Here is a 17245-nt window from a genome sequence, read left to right as displayed (position 1 = left end):
TCTCTCTCTCTATCCTCCATCATCTCTCTCCCCTCTCTCTCTCTCTCTCTATCCTCTATCATCTCTCTGCCCTCTCTCTCTCTCTATCCTCTATCATCTCTCTGCCCTCTCTCTCTCTCTATCCTCCATCATCTCTCTCCCCACCCTCTCTCTATCCTCCATCATCTCTCTCCCCTCTCTCTATCCTCTATCATCTCTCTCCCCTCTCTATCCTCCATCATCTCTCTCCCCTCTCTCTCTGTCCTCTCTCTTTCTATCCTCTCTCTCTCTCTCCCTCTATCCTCTCTCTCTCTCTCCCTCTATCCTCTCTCTCTCTCTCTCCCTCTATCCTCTCTCTCTTTCTCTCGATTTTCTCACCAGTTTCCACTCTGTTTCTCTCCAGCCAGCGTTCTCGTTACGTCACTTCCGCCTCCCTCACTTCCGCTCTCTCGGGGCAGCAGAGAAACCCTCAATGCGGGAATAATCGTCAATTCAAACATGACAACAGCTCTGAAACAATCATTAGCGCAATATCAGCAATTAATAATCAAAACCATCTCTGAGACCTCAATAAACATCTCCCACCAGGTGTTATTGAGCGGATGTGACGTCTTTGGCTGGGCAAGGAACGGATGTGAGGTAACGCGCGGATCGGATGTGACATCAGTTTGTCGATTGGGGAGGGGGGGCGGGCTGAGGAACGGATATGAAGTCATCCGCGGGGCGGACGTTCTGTCAATGAGTGAGGGGCTGGGGAGCGGATGTGAGGTCATCGGCGGGGCGGAAGGTTCGTCAATGATGAGGGGCTGGGGAGCGGATGTGAGGTAGCGAGCGGGGCGGATGTGAAGTCAGTGGGTGGTGAGGGCGAGCTGAGTAAGTTGAGTGTCTGGCTTGGGGCTGAGGTTGGTTTTGTCTCTCATCCCCCCCTGGGATCACCGTGCCCAGAGAAGTGGCCTGTGTGTGTCTGCCTGCTGCAGGGTTAACGTTGAGAATAGTGGTTCTGGTCCTTTAGCAAGAGCAGTTTGAACCTGGGGCTCAGTTTGTAATAGAATAGAATCCCCACAGTGCAGGAAGAGGCCATTCAGCCCATCCAGCCTGTCCCAACCACACTACCAGAAGGATGTGGACGCTTTGGAGAGAGTGGGAAGAAGGTTTTCAGCAGGATGGTGCCTGGTCTCGAGTGTGTTGGTTATGGGGAGAGGTTGAGTAAACTCGGACACAAACAGAAAATGCTGGAAAATCTCAGCAGGTCTGACAGCATCTGTGGGGAGAGAGTGGAGCCAACGTTTCGAACCAGGGTGAGCTTTCAAGCTCTGACAAAAGGGTCATCCAGACTCGAAACGTTGGCTCTATTCTCTCTCCTCACAGATGCTGTCAGACCTGCTGAGATTTTCCAGCATTTTCTGTTTTTGTTTCAGATTCCAGCAACCGCAGTATTTTGCTTTCGCCTTTATTGAATAAACTAGGATTGTTTTCACCGGCAAGATGGAGACTGAAGGGAGACCTAATCGCGATCTACAAAATTATGAGAGGCATAGGCAGGGTGGATAGTCAGAGACTTTTTCCCCAGGGGAGAAGTGTCAATTACAAGGGGACGCAGGTTCAAGGTGAGAGGGGGAAAGTTTAAGAGAGATTTTATCGTTATAGAATGTGGTGGGTGCCTGAAACGCGCTGCCAGTGGAGGTGGTGGAAGCAGGCACATTAGCAACATTTAAGAGGCATCTGGATGGGGGCATGAATAGGAAGGGAATAGAGGGATGCGGTCTGAAGAAGGGCAGAGGTTTTTCTTTGTATTTCAGTTAGGGCATCATAATCGGCACTGGGTTGGAGGGCTGAAGGGCCTGTTCCTGTGCTGTACTTGTTTTTTGACTGCAACCCCACCCAGGCCCTATCCCCGTAGCCCCATATATTTACCCTGCTAATCCCCCTAACACTAAGGGCAATTTAGCATAACCAACCCACCCAATTCGCACATCTTTGGAGTATGGGAGGAAACCGGAGCACCTGGAGGAAACACGCAGACACGGGGAGATCATGCAAACTCCAAACAGATGGTTGCCCAAGGCCGGAATTGAACCCAGGTCTCTGGCACTGTGAGGTCATGATGTGGAGATGCCGGCGTTGGACTGGGGTAAACACAGTAAGAAGTTTAACAACACCAGGTTAAAGTCCAGCAGGTTTATTTGGTAGCAAAAGCCACAAGCTTTCGGAGCCTTAAGCCCCTTTTTCAGGTGAGTGGGAATTCTGTCCACAAACAGGGCATATAAAGACACAAACTCAATTTACATGAATAATGGTTGGAATGCGAATACTTACAGCTAATCAAGTTTTTAAGATACAAACAATGTGAGTGGAAAGAGCATTAAGACAGGTTAAAGAGATGTGTATTGTCTCCAGACAGGACAGCCAGTGAGACTCTGCAGGTCCAGGCAAGCTGTGGGGATTACAGATAGTGTGACATGAACCCAATATCCTGGTTGAGGCCGTCCTCATGTGTGTGGAACTTGACTATCAGTTTCTGCTCTGCGCCGTCGTGTGTGGTGAAGGCCGCCTTGGAGAACGCTTACCCGAATATCAGAGGCCGAATGCCCGTGACCGCTGAAGTGCGCCCCAACAGGAAGAGAACAGTCTTGCCTGGTGATTGTCGAGCGGTGTTCATTCATCCGTTGTCGTAGCGTCTGCATGGTCTCCCCAATGTACCATGCCTCGGGACATCCTTTCCTGCAGCGTATCAGGTAGAGAATGTTGGCCGAGTTGCAAGAGTATGTACCGTGTACCTGGTGGATGGTGTTCTCACGTGAGATGATGGCATCCGTGTCGATGATCCGGCACGTCTTGCAGAGGTTGCTGTGGCAGGGTTGTGTGGTGTCGTGGTCACTGTTCTCCTGAAGGCTGGGTAGTTTGCTGCGGACAATGGTCTGTTTGAGGTTGTGCGGTTGTTTGAAGGCCGCCTGTAACACTCTTCCCGCTGATTCAGTTGCTTCAAATCCCACTTTTGAGCGTGAGTGGAAAAATTAAGATTGGAAATCCAGTACTGAGGGAGGGTTGCACTGCCAGAGGTGAGTCCTTGGGCACTATTTTGAAGATCAGGCAGGTTATCCCTGGTGTGCTGCTCAATATTTTTGATGTTGATTGAGGGATAAAATGATCTAGTCTTCATTGCAGTGCAGTTTGTGACAACTTGCAATGTGCTAATAGTCTACTGTGTTACCTACTTTAAAACTTTAACGATATTTCAGAACTATTGTGATTTGATTTATTATTATTGTTACATGTATTGGGAGTCAATGAAAAGTATTGTTTCTGGCGAGCTACGCAGGCATACTATTCATAGAGTACATTGAGGAGAAGGAAAGGAGAGGGTGCAGAATATAGTGTTACAGTCATAGCGAGGGTGTAAGCGAAAGATCAGATTACATGGTCGGTCCATTTAAAATTCTGATGGCAGCAGGGAAGAAGCTGTTCTTGAGTCGGTTGATTCGTGATCTCAGACTTTTGTGTCTTTTTCCCAGTGGAAGAGAGAATGTCCAGGGTGCGAGGGAGGGGTGCTTGATTACGCTGGCTGCTTTTCTGAGGCAGCAGGAAGTATGGACGGAGCCAACTTATGGGAGGCTGGTTTGTGATGGACTGGACTATGTTCATAACCCTTTGTCATTTATTGCGGTCTTGGGCAGAGCAGGAGCCATACTAAGCTGTGACACATCCAAAAAAGGATGCTTTCTATGGCGCATCTGTAAAAATTGGAGGGCGTCCTTGCCGACATGCTGAATTTCCTTAGCCTCCTGAGAAAGCAGTGGTGTTGGTGTGCTTTCTTAACTGTAGAGTCAGCATGGAGAGACCAGGACAGGTTGTTGGCGATCTGGAAACCTAGAAATTCTAAGCTCTCAAACATTTCCACTTCGTCCCCGTTGATGTAGACAGGGGCATGTGCTCCCCTACGCTTCCTGAAGTCGATGACAATCTCCTTCATTTTACTGACATTGAGGGAGAGATTGTTGTCGTTGCGCCAGCTCACCAGATTCTCTATCTCTTTCCTGTACTCTGGTCATTGTTTGAGATCCGTCCTATTCCAGTGGCGTCATTAGCAAACTTAAAAATGGAGTTGGAGTGAAATTTAGCCACGCGGTCATGGGTGTATAAGGAGTATAGTAAGGGGCTGAGAATACAACTTTGCGGAGGTGTTGTTGCCTTCTGCGGTTTAGGAAGTCTAGGATCCAGTTGCAGAGGGAGAAGCTGAGGCCCAGGCCATGGAGTTTGGAGATTAGTTTTGTTAGGATAATGTTGTTGGACACTGAGCTGTAGTCAATAAATAGGAGCTGACATAGGTGTCTTTGTTATCTAGGTGTTCCAGAGTTGAATGTAGTGCCAGGGAGCTGGTGTCTGTTATGGGCCTGTTGCGGCAATAGGCAACCTGTAGTGGATCCAAGCAATCTGGGAGACCGGAGTTGATGCGAGCCATGACTAACCTATCGAAGCACTTCATGATGATGGATGTCAGTCACCAGACGATAGTCATTAAGACATGTTGCCTGGCTTTTCTTTGTTACAGGGATGATGGTCGTCTTCTTGAAGCAGGTAGGGACCTCAGATTGGAGTAAGGAGAAGTTAAAGATGTCTGCGAATACCCCTGGCCAGCTGGTCCGCGCAGGATCTGAGTGCTCACCCAGGTGCCCAATCCGGGCCAGTCGCTTTCCAGGGGTTAAATTTCAAAAAGGTTGACCTGGCATCTGGGATGATGACCTCGGATTCTGGTTCGACCGAGGATTCTAGGGCGGGGGGACCTCTAACCGACCTCTTGCTCAAAATGGATATAGAATGCATTGAGTTCGTTGGGGAGATGTGCATTGTTGCTGACAATTCTACACACCTTAACTTTGTCGCCTGTAATGTCGTGTAGACCTTGCCATAAGCGGTGGGTGTTCGTGTGGCTAGCCTGGAACTCTAATTTGGTCCAGTGCTGTCTCTTTCAATTCATTGGCTGTAAAGTTCTTTGGGGTGTCCTGAGGTATTTGTGATGACCTAATAATAGCAATGTTTGGTTGTGACCTTTCATCAGGTGACACTGTTGCCTGACTTACCCAAAGTTGGAGTGCCATCTAATCACCATCTTAAACTATTGAAGTTGTTTTGAGAGATTGCCCAGAGCCTGGTGTTCTTTGTCCATCCTGATAGTGTTGCAGAGAACCAAGCAGCTGTTGCTGAAACTCTCTCAATGTTGGGTCCATTGTTGTGTAGCTTGTGTGCATGCTGTGGTAGAGAGACTGGTGATGAGGCACTTACTTGTGGTGTTCTCAGTTCTGTCAATCATAGAAACCTACAGTGCAGAAGAAGGCCATTCAGCCCATCGAATCTGCACCGACCACAATCCCACCCAGGCCCTATCCCCATAACCCATGCTTTACCCTAGCTAGTCCTTCTGACACTAAGGGGCAATTTGGCATGGCCAATCCACCTAACCTGCGCATCTTTGGACTGTGGGAGGAAACTGGAGCACCCGGAGGAAACCCACGCAGCCATAGGGAGAGTGTACAAACTCCACATGGCCAGTGATCCAAGCCGGGTATCGAACCTGGGTCCCTGGCGCTGAGAGGCAGCAGTGCTAACCACCGTGCTGCCTTCATCATTCTGCTCATGAGGAATTCTGAGACACTGACAGGTGAGGTCTGAAATAGTCAGACGTCCAATAATCAACTCATAATGATCATTCTTTTGGAGGTGTAATGTCGATGGAGTTTCTTCGCCATAAGAGGTTAGGAGTGGTAATGGCAGACTCAATTCAAGATACTTTTGATGCAGGCATTTGGAGCTGTTACACTGTTGTTTTATTCATGAGTGAAGCTGACAAGATCTGTATTTACTGTCCATCCCTAATTGCTCTTGAAGGTGGTGGTAAGCTGCCTTCCTGAACAGAGCTCAGTGACTTTCCTAGGCCACTTTAGAGGGCAGTTAAATGTTAACCACATTGCTGTGGATCTGGTGTGCATTGACTTCCAGAAAGCATTTGATAAAGTGTAGCACAACAGACTGGTGAGCAAAGCTCGAGCTCTTGGAGTAAAAGGGGCAGGCGTGACGTGAATATGAAATTGGCTGAGTTACAGGAAACAGGAGTGATTATCTCTTGCTTTAGAGCTGCAGGAAGGTTTGGAATGGAGTTCCCCAGTGGTTGGTGGCAGGGTCCCTGATCTTCCTGGTGTGACATAGACATTTTTGATTTGATTTATTATTGTCACGTGTATTAGTATAAGTGAAAAATATTGTTTCTTGCGTGCTATACAGACAAAGCATACCGTTCATAGGGAAGGAAAGGAGAGAGTGCAGAATGTAGTGTTACAGTCATAGCTAGGGTGTAGAGAAAGATCAACTTAATGCAAGGTCGATTCAAAAGTCTGATGGCAGCAGGGAAGACGCTGTTCTTGAATTGGTTGGTACGTGATTTCAGAATGTTGTGTTTTTTTTCCTGATGGAAGAGAGTATGCGTGGGGTCCTTAATTATGCTGGCTGCTTTGCGGAGGCAGCAGGAAGTGTAGACAGAGTCAGTGGATGGCAGGTTGGTTTGCGTAATGGATTGGGCTATATTCACGACCGTTTGTAGTTTCTTGCAGTCTTGGGCAGAGCAGGAGCCATACCAAGCTGTGATACAACCAGAAAGAATGCTTTCTATGGTGCATCTGTAAAAGTTGGTGAGAGTCGTAACGGAAATGCCAAATTTTCTTAGTCTTCTGAGAAAGTAGAGGCGTTGGTGGCCTTTCTTAACTATAGTGTCAGTGTTGGGGGACCTTGGTGCTGTACAGGGCATAGTTTCCAAATTTGTAGATAGTTCAAAATTCTTCTAAGATTTGCACAATGAGGAGGAGATGTAGAACTTGAGAAAGACATTAGACAGGCTGGTGGGATAGGGGCACAGGTGGCTGATGAAATTGAATGCCAAGAAGTGTGAAGTGATTCACTTTCGTAGGGAAAAACACAGACAAATGAAGGGTACAATTCCAAAAGGGGTGCAGGAACAGAGGGAGCCAGTGTATATGTGCATAAATCATCAGTGGTGGTAGGACAGGTTGAGGGAGCATTCATCATCCTTGGCTTTATTAGTAGGTGCACAGAGCGCAGAAGCAAGGTAGTACAGTAAAGCTGTATAACACACTGGTTTGGTCTCGGCTAGTCTTAGAGCTGGGTGCCACACTTTAGGAAGGCATTAGAGAGAGTACAGAAAAGATTCACGAGAACAGCTCCAGTGATGAGGAATTGTACTTTCTGAGATAGAGTCGAGAAGTTTGGACGGTTCTCCTTGGAGCAGAGAAGCTGGAGAGATTTGATTGAGGAATTCAAAATCATGAGGATTTTGGACATTGTGAACATGGACAAAAAAATCTAATTGGTGGAAGGATCAAGAGCCAGAGTGCAAAGATGTAAAGTAATTTCCAAAAGAATTAGTGCAACATTAGAAGCTTTTTCCACACAGTAGTTAGGACCTGGGATAGAATCCCCACAGTACAGAAGGAGGCCATTCAGCCCATCGAGTCTGCACTGACCACAAACCCACCCAGGCCCTATTCCCGTAACCACACATTTACACTGCTAATCCCCCTGACACTTGGGTCAATTTAGCCAATCAATGTGCTTCCGGAAAGTGTGGTGGAGGTAGAATTAACTGAGGCTTTCAGCAATTGTAAAAGTCATAGATCTCTTTGGGAATGGCAAGGTGAACCTGCCCTATACCTTGCAGATCACGCCTTCAAGTTAACTGTTCGAACCATTGTAATGAACACTGGATGGTTCAATTTAATTTCACGAGAGATGGGCAATAAATGCTGGTCAACCAGCAATGTCTTTGATTTGATTTATTATTGCCACATGTATTAGCGTACAGTGAAAAGTATTGTTTCTTGCACGTTATGCTGACAAAGCATACAGTTCATCAAGAAGGAAGGGAGAGAGTGTGGAATATCGTGTTACAGTCATAGCTAGGGTGCAGAGAAAGGTCAACTTAGTGCAAGGTAAGTCCATTCAAAAGTCTGACAGCAGCAGGGAAGAAGCTTTTCTTGAGTTGGTTGGTACATGACCTCAGACTTTTGTATCTTTTACCTGATGGAAGAAGGTGGAAGAGAGTATGTCCGTTGTGCGTGGGGCCCTTAATGATGCTGGCTGCTTTGCCGAGGCAGCAGGAAGTGTAGACAGATATAAATGATATAATATAACATTTCTTGGATCAGATTTACAACAGAAAACTTGAAGCAAATGGAATGGGCTGGATTGGAAGACCCATTAGAATGTACAAGAGTGAGGGCAAAGGTAAAAAGGATAAATGATGGAGAGGTTTCATAGTGTAGGCATGTATCCCCTTGTGTATAGAGGATTAAAAGGTAGTTTAGTTGATGTGTTTAAGATGGTCAAAGGTGTTGATAGGGTAGATAGAGAGAAGTTATTTTCTTTGATGTGGGAAATTCAGGAGAAGAGGGCATAATAACATTGGAGGCAGGCCGGTCAGGGGCGATATGAAGAAGCTGTTCTGCACGCAAGCGCTGGGATTTTCCAGACCTGTCCCCTGCCCCAGTCCCCCCACTCCCCATGGTGTGTTTTCTAGCGGCGGTGACTCGCCATTGGTGCTGTTGGGATCTTCCAGTCCTGCTGAAGTCTACGGCGTTTTGTATGGCTTACCTACCCCACCACTGGGGAACGCGCCATGCGGGAGTAGTCACCTTCAGCGGGAGTGGAAGATCCACTGGCAGGAAGGGCTGGAAAATCCTGCTCGAGGGGTAGTGGAAATGTGCATTCGTTTCTCCAAAAATGGGTGTTGGGAATGGCTTTCAATGGAAAATTCTAAACTCAGATTGGTGAATTGTAGTTCGGTAAAGATATAAGAGCTATAGAGCCAAGGTAGGGAGATGGAATTGAGATACAGATCAGCCTTCTATACAATAGCATGACTAGACTGGAGGGGCTGAATGGCCTCCAGTTCCTATTCTATTCTTGCTAATTTATTTGTGGGAAGTGTTCTAATTCAGTTGCCTTATTTGCCTTAGCATGTCGCATAGAAGTTGTTACCTTGGAGCCAGAACACCAATGGAAGTTGACTTGATGGTAAAACAGCTGAAAGATTTAGATAAAGAAACCTTTCGAAAAATACTCAAAGGTGAGTGTTAATATTTATCACTTGGGCTAGTAATTCTTCGAAAATAAAAACTGGATGTCATGATATATTTCTTGCATTTATGTCCAAAATCTATGCAGTGAAACCTGTACAGACAGATACTCTTAAAAGCCAGACATCTTGCAAAGAAAAAACCTCGTAAGAAGTCTCACAACACCAGGTTAAAGTCCAACAGGTTTATTTGTAGCAAACGCCACTAGCTTTCGGAACTGGCTGCTCCTTCGTCAGGTGGGTGGGAGTTCTGACGAAGGAACAGCCAGTTCTGAAAGCTAGTGGCGTTTGCTACAAATAAACCTGTTGGACTTTAACCTGGTGTTGTGAGACTTCTTACTGTGTTTACCCGAGTCCAACGCCGGCATCTCCACATCAAAAAAAACCTCAACAGGCACATCTAGAAAAGGACAGTCTGAATCCATGGAGATTTGCAAACGACAAACAGCCCTCAATGTACTGAACATTTTTACAACTTGACACGGGACAGACCCTGTTAGCAAGTGGCGGTACCTGGAACTTCCACTGAATTGGAATTGCTGATGATTTCCTCTTGCAGCTGTCTTCCTTTCTGCCCTTGAACTCGGCTGTGGGGGTGGGAGGGGGGAAGAGGTCAGGGTCGAGGCTGTTGTGGGGGGGAGGTCGGGGGTGAGGCTGTGGGGGGAGGGGGCAGGGGCGAGGGTGGGTGGGGGGGTGCCCAGGGGTGAGGCTGTTGGGGGGGGGGGGGGGGGGGGGACGGACAGGGGCGAGGCTGGTGAGGGGGGGGGGTGCCCAGGGGTGTGGCTGTGGGGGGGCGGCGGCAGGGACGAGGCTGGGTGCGGGGGGTTGCCCAGGGGTGAGGCTGTTGGGTGGGGGGGGGGCAGGGGCGAAGCTGTGGGGGGGGGGGGGGCAGGGACAAGGCTGTGGGGGGGGCAGGGACAAGGCTGTGGGGGGGGCAGGGACAAGCTGTGGGGGGGGCAGGGACAAGGCTGTGGGGGGGGCAGGGACAAGGCTGTGGGGGGGGGCAGGGACAAGGCTGTGGGGGGGGGAGCCAGGGGCGAGGCTGTGGGGGCGTGGCTGGGGCAGGGGGGGGGCTCGGGGGCGAGGCTGTTTGGGGGGGTGGGTAGGGGTGAGACTGTGGGGGAGCCAAGGGCATAGCTGGGGGGGCGAGGCTGTTTGGGGGTGGGGGGGCAGGGGCAAGACTGTGGTGGAGGGGGGGGTGGGGCTGGGGCATGGCTGGGGGTTCAGCGCAAGGTGGTAGCGGGTCTTTATCCAGAATCCATAGTGACAGAGTCGCCGCTCTGTCTCTGGAATCCAATGCTTGCACAGCTCTCTCCCAGGAGTTAGAGCAGTTTTCCTGCTGCTCTTGATGCTGGCTAATGTCAGATATCGATTTCCCTCCCAACAGCTTTAATCTCTGAATCCAGGCTGACACTTTCAGTTTTTAAGCAGGAGCTAGCTGTTCCATTAGAGGTGTCACCTTTTGAAATGGACGACAAACCGAGGTCCCATCTCTCTCCTCGGGTTGACATAAAAGATCCCGCAGCACTACTTCACAGACAAGCAGGAGAGTTATCCCCAGCGTCTATTTTTCAAACAACAACATGCAGAGCAATGAAAGCAGTATGCTGGAAATGTGAAATGAAAATAAAGCATGTTGGAAAGCATAAAGCCGGTCAGGCAGCCTCTGGATCTCTATAACATCCTCCAGTTCTGATAAAAGGTCACCAACCTGAAACATTGGGCGGAATTTTCCCATTATTTTTAATGTGTCAGTTCGGGTGGGAACAGTGGAATGTAGGCTGCCAGCTGTCCTGCTGGCCTTTTAACACTTGAAAGAAAGAAGTGAAGGGGCGGGTCACCTGATGTCATACTGGCGGACATGGGGCAGGTGCCAACAACGTAGGCTCTTGAAAGATCCCTTTTTAAAGGGAAAATCCCCACTCATTATCTCTTTCTTTCTCTGCAGATGCTGCCACTTGCTTTTGTCACCTAAACAGATTATTGATCTCAGTGCTGCAGATATAAAGCTTTTTGGGACATCCAGAGGATGTGGAAGGTGCTAAATAGATAAAATCCTTTCTCTTTTTATAATGTCCCAAGCTCATCCACCCCTAAGAATAACTTGGCACACTGTGTGTTACGGGAAAGGTTTGTCCAGCCCCTCTCCAATGCAGCTGCCTCTATGTTCATAGAATCATAGAATCCTACAGTGCAAAAGGAGGCCATCGAGTCTACACCGACCACAATCCCACCCAGGCCCTATCCTCATGCATTTTACCCTAGGTAGTCCCCCCCCCCCCCTCTTAACACTAAGGGGCGATTTAGCATGGCCAATCCACCTAACCTGCACATCTTTAGACTGTGGGAGGAAACCGGAGCACCCGGAGGAAACCCACATAGATACGGGGAGAATGTGCAAACTCCACACAGTGACCCAAGCTGGGAATCGAACCTGGATCCCTGGCGTCGTGAGGCAGCAGTGCTAAGCACTGTGCCACCATGCCATCCATGTTGTCCTCATTACTATTCTTCTGAATCCTCCCTCCTCTTTGTGCTTGATGGCATATCAGGCGTTGGTGAGGCCACACCTGGAGTACAACTCCAGTATTGTGTGCCGTTTTCGTGTCCTTATCTGAGGAACGATGTTCTTGCTGTAGAGGGAGTACAGCGAAGGTTTACCAGGCTGATTCCTCAGATGACAGATCTGTCATATGAGGAGAGACTGAATTGGTTAGGAGTATATTCACTGGAGTTCAGAAGGGTGAGAGGGATCTCATAGAAATTTATAAAATTCTAACAGGATTAGCCAGGGTAGATTCAGAAAGAATATTCCCAATGGTGGGGGAGTCCAGAACTAAGGGTCATAGATCAAGGATAAGGGGTAAACCTTTTAAAACTGAGCTGAGGAGAAATTTCTTCACCCAGAGAGTGGTGAATGTGTGGAATTCACTCCCACAGAATGTAGTTGAGGCCAAAACGTTGTCTGATTTCAAGAACAAATTAGATATAGCTCTTGGGGCTAAAGGGTCAAGGGATATGGGAGGAAGGGGGATCAAGATATTGAATTCGATGATCAGCCATGATCAAAATGAATGGTGAAGCAATCTCGAAGGGCCAAATGGCCTACTCCTGCTGCTAGTTTCTATGTTTAATCTCTTTCTCCACTATTATTGTTTTGGGACCAAGGTTCATTTTTTACAAGTTCTCAGGTGTGGGCATTGCTGTCTGGGTCAGCATTTATTGCCCATCCCTAATTGCTCTTAATCTGAGTGGTTGGCGAGGCCATTTCCGAGGACAGTTGAGAGTCAACCACATTGCTATGGGTCTGGAGTCACTTTAGACCAGACCAGGTAAGGATGGCAGATTTCCTTCCCAGAAGGGAATCAGATGGGTTTTTACTACAAAATCAGATTTTTAATTAGTAAGGTGAGAGATCCAGTGTATGCATAGCCCTGTTTGCTTCAGTCTATGCAGACTTCATTTTAAGATATTTCTGCCTGTGCACAACTGCAGTTGAATGATAGACTGTAGGGGTTAATTAACTCTGCTAAGCTGGAATATTGACTGCTAACTTGACTACATGTAGAATCAGAAGGCTAAAGGTTAGCTGGAAATCAACTGCATTCCTGAAGGGTACAGAATGCAGGCAAACAAGTCCCATAACAGCAGCTGCCAGGATTGTTTTTCTAGACGAAGACAGCTTGTGAAGGACACTTCCAAGCACGAGATAAGGGTTGAAATATAGTTTGGATTTTAGTGTTTCAGTTCAGTGTGTTTAAGTACAGTACAGGGCCTGGCTAAAAGCCAGTCCCCAAATTCGCTTTTTACTGCTCCTGTCATGTTTTAAAGTTTTTTTTCAATAAAAGAAACCCATTTTAAAACTCGTACCTAGTGTTGTCCCCTCTCTCTTCAAATGGATGAATGGACCCAACATAAGGGCTGTGGTGAAAGGGGAGGAAAGTGGAGTTGAGGCTGGAGGGGCTATTTTGCCTACTCCTGCTCCTAGTTCTTCAGTTATGTTCGTCTGTTAAGTTACACTGAGACGAGCTTTATATTCCAGATTTATTATGTGCCCTGATCATTAGCTAGGTCTCCAGATTACTAGCCCAGTGACATTACCACTACAACACCATTCCCCCCACCCTAAATTACACCTCTTCCTTCTCGTGTCATTCCAGAACCTCAAAACCATGGACTCCTTAAACTCTTGTTCCTCTCCATGGTAGTCACTTCCTCTCAGTTTCTTACTGTTTTCACACCATGGGTGACCTTATTCAGCTTTGATTTTGTTTTACAGAAAATGCTGGAAAATCTCAGCAGGTCTGACAGCATCTGTGGCGAGAGAATAGAACCAACGTTTCGAGTCTGGATGACCCTTCATCAGAGCTGCTCTGACTGTGCTCGAAACGTTCGCTCTACTCTCTCTCCACAGTTGCTGTCAGACCTGCTGGGATTTTCCAGCATTTTCTGTTTTTGTTTCCGATTCCAGCACCTGCAGTATTTTGCTTTTATGTTGATTCTGTTTTTCTTTAAAATTAACTTTCTGGAATGTATTGGAACAAAGAAAATTACAGCACAAGAACAGGCCCTTCGGTCCTCCAAGCCTGCACTGACCATGCTGCCTGACTGAACTAAAATCCCCTACCCTTCCAGGGACCATATCCCTCTATTCCCATCCTATTCATGTATTTGTCAAGACGCCCCTTAAAAGTCACTATTGTATCTGCTTCCACTACCTCCCTCGGCAGCGAGTTCCAGACACCCACCACTCTCTGTATAAAAAACATGCATCATACATCTCCTTTAAACCTTGCCCCTCGCAACTTAAACCTGTGCCCCCTAGTAATTGACTCATCCACCCTGGGAAAAAGCTTCTGACTATCCACTCTGTCCGTGCCCTTCATAATCTTGTAAATTTAAAGGCATTGTCGCAATTAAAAATTCTTTCTGAGCCTAAGCGGGGCCATTTGTGTAGTCCGCACATCACGATGTTAACAGGAAACAATTGGTACGAGGACCTTTTAAAATGTTAAGCAAATTAAGGTGTGCAGCCAACGCCTTCTAGCAATAGCCAATTTTCTGAATGAAAATGATGCTGTCGTTGGTAAGCATGGTTGTCTCCCATAGCGGTCATTAATTCGCTCGAAGGAAAAGATTCCAGAGAGGCTGTGAGGAGCATCGCTGAGACAGAGAGCCTATCCGAGGAACAGCTAAGTCATATCCTGGCAGGCATGTACACGCTACTCAGCGAAGCTCTGCGTCTGCCACAGACGTCCCTCAAGCAAGAGGTGAGTGGAGCTTACACTGTTGTCGTGGATAAATCCAGTCCTGCACGTGGCTGTGATTTATGCATATATGGGAGCTCGTTAATGGTAACCAAAAATATGAAACCAGTGACAGTAATAGGAACATTCCACTGTAATTGCAACATGCGCGTTGAAAGGTGGTGAGGTTCTTCAGGTTAATCTTATCATTGAATGAAAAAAATTCAGACTAAATGAACTGTAAATTTGATGAAAACACTCACGGCTATCAGTACATGTTCAAAAATCTGGCTGTCTGAAAACCTGACATTTTTGAAAATATTCCATTGGATAATGATCAATTTCCTGACTCTGCTCGATTGAATAAAATTTGGACTTGTAGTCCAAATACCGGGACAGTTGGTCTCGGCACTCGTGCTCAGTGGCAATGGACTGGATTAGCAATCAGAGTTGTCACTTTGCTTACAGTGACGTGTTTGCCCAGCTCCCGGGCTCTGAGTCAAACCAAATGACCCATGACCCCACCCAACCCAAGTGTCTGAAATCCGGCATGGTCTCGGTACCAAGGTGTCAGATTTTGGTTACCCAGTTTTAGGATGTGCCACTTCTCCGTGTGTTTGCAGCATTCCTCTCTAAGTGTTGTTGATCTGATATAAACTGAAGAGCTTATTTTCTAATCATAATTTTGATTTGATTGTTTTCAGGTTTTTAAGAGTGATCTAAGGGACCTCAGGTAATATATTTAAGGTGAAATTAATTGATGAAAAGTATTTTTTTTACATTCCTTTATTGAGTTTATTTGGTCCTATCGCTAGGAACTGCAAATCCCAAGTGTTAGGGACCAGAGCAGAAACCTCAAAGTTTATGAAGCTCGACTCGATCACACCAGTATTTCTTTATTTCGGCATTAGTGTGAGGATAAGGTGTTTCACTCCAGGTGTGATTCTATTGACCCACTAGGAAGCTTTTATTGAAACAAACTTTATTTAATAACAAATGAATTAGCTTAACTTGTACCAATTGAAATACTTACCATGACAAGATACAATTCTTAACTGCTAATCTATCTCTTAGTTCCAATTTGAGCAATATTCCTCATAGGCTCCTCAAAATCAGTTAGCAAACAACAAAGGCTTATGTGCTGGTACGTGGGCTCTGGTCCTTAAGCCTCCAGAACACCTCTGGAGAAAGAGACCTATTTCTGCTAGCAATCCCAAATAGCAGACTCCAGTGAGAGAGAGCGAGTGTGAGAGACATCTCTTGCTTCTTTCAGAACCAAGCAGAAACTAACTCTTTCCCTGTAAGCTTAACTCCTCCCATTAGCAAATTACTCTGTCTCTTGTTAATCAACCTAATCAAAACCCTACTCTGAAGCCCCAGGGAGGAAAATAAACAAAAATGCATTAACTCAGATTAAAACAAACACCATATTAGCTAAAATCAGTTATTCTCCTGCATTCTCAACATGGAGCTGTCTGGTGCAGACAAATCGGCTCCGTGTAAACACAGCTGAATTGCAAACATACCCTTCGTGAGAAATGTGGTAGAAGTACATTTCTTTAAAGCACAGTATCCTCACACAAGAAAGTAAAAGACTTGTTCAGCCTGTTTTGAGTCTTTTGGAAATGTTCACTACTTTTGCTGCAGTGAAAGATGGGGGTTCTGAATGTGAGTTCTGTGTTTGGGTTCACTGCAATGCATTGCCACATGAGAAAATAAGTTGGCCCAGTCTGCATATAGCAACATTTGAACGTCCCTGATATATTTTTTAATTCATTGGATGTGGGTGTCAGTGGCTGGGCCAGCATTTATTGCCCATTCCTGATTGACTGCCCTTGAACTGAGTGGTCATTTCTGAATCAACCACATTACTGTGGCTCTGGAGTCACATGTAGGCCAGACAAGGTAAGTACGGCAGATTTCCTTCCCCAGTGGACATCAGCGAACCAGGTGGGTTTTTACGACAATGGTCATGAGACTTTTAAAATTCCAGATTTTTTCAAATTTCACCAACTGTCATGATAGGATTTGAACTCCAGTCATAGTATCATAGAATCGCTACAGTACAGAAGGAGGCTATTCGGCCCATCAAGTCTGCACTGACCACAATCCACCCAGGCCCTATCCCCCTAAACCCAAGTATTTACCCTGCTAGTCCACATGACACTATGGAGCAATTTAGCATGGCCAATCAACCTAACCTGCACATCTTTGGACTGTGGGAGGAAAATGGAGCGCCCGGAGGAAATCTATGCAGACACAGGGAGAACGTGCAAACTCCACACAGACAGTCACTCGGGTCTCTGGCGCTGTGAGGCAGCAGTGCTAATCCCTGTGCCGCCCTAATCCCTAGAGCATTACCCAGGGTCTCTGGATTGCTCATCCAGTGAAAATACCAGCGCTGTTGCACCACCTTCAGATGCTGAGGCCCTAATTTCTAGAATTCCTTCCTAAAGCTCTCCACCTCTCTCTCCTTGTAAGACACTCCTTAAAACCCTAACACTTGACCAAGCTTTAGATCACTTGCCCTAATGTTTCCTTATGCTGCACCCCCAGTCAAATTCCATGATAATTGCTCCTATGAGGTACCTTAGGTTATTTTACTACATTAAAGGTGCTTTATACATGCGAGATGTTACTGTTTTTTTAACTCGCTATCAAATGCAGGAAATTGGAGCAGGAGACCACACCATCTGTCAAGCCTGCTCTGCCATCATGGCTGATCTTGGGCTTCAACTCCACTCTCCTGCCAGCTCCCTGAGAGACCAAAAACCTGCCTATCCCCAGCCTAAAAGATATTCAACAATGGAGCACCCACAACCCTCTCCTCATCTCAGTCCTAAGTGATCAGCTCCTTTTCCTCAGACTGTGCCAATGTGTT

At 46.8% G+C, this 17245-nt stretch overlaps 2 protein-coding genes across 7 annotated transcripts in view; one reads left to right on the top strand and one right to left on the bottom strand.

The window, feature by feature from the left end:
• Positions 1 to 588, bottom strand: part of fam199x (family with sequence similarity 199, X-linked) — a 24100-nt gene extending 23512 nt beyond the window's left edge. Inside the window, exon 1 of the mRNA XM_078211762.1 lies at positions 358 to 588. The gene's annotated coding sequence lies outside the window, so the exon portion shown is untranslated. The remainder of the gene's footprint in view (positions 1 to 357) is intronic.
• A 185-nt stretch (positions 589 to 773) lies between these two features.
• commd5 (COMM domain containing 5) overlaps positions 774 to 17245 on the top strand; it is a 44580-nt gene continuing 28108 nt past the window's right edge. Inside the window, exons 1-5 of one of the 6 annotated variants that reach the window (XM_078211756.1) lie at positions 774 to 852; positions 2377 to 2714; positions 9000 to 9109; positions 14228 to 14388; positions 15069 to 15097. In XM_078211756.1, the coding sequence (XP_078067882.1) occupies positions 2662 to 2714; positions 9000 to 9109; positions 14228 to 14388; positions 15069 to 15097 (353 nt within the window). In that variant the 5' untranslated portion in view covers positions 774 to 852; positions 2377 to 2661. Of the gene's footprint in view, positions 2211 to 2376; positions 2715 to 4459; positions 4647 to 8999; positions 9110 to 14227; positions 14389 to 15068; positions 15098 to 17245 lie in introns of those variants that run through there. The other 5 variants (XM_078211760.1, XM_078211757.1, XM_078211759.1 and 2 more) reach the window with 5 other exon arrangements.

The sequence above is a fragment of the Mustelus asterias genome, chromosome 4 (assembly GCF_964213995.1).
Source record: "Mustelus asterias chromosome 4, sMusAst1.hap1.1, whole genome shotgun sequence".
NCBI lineage: Eukaryota > Metazoa > Chordata > Chondrichthyes > Carcharhiniformes > Triakidae > Mustelus > Mustelus asterias.
This window is presented reverse-complemented; position numbering and strand designations above follow the sequence as displayed.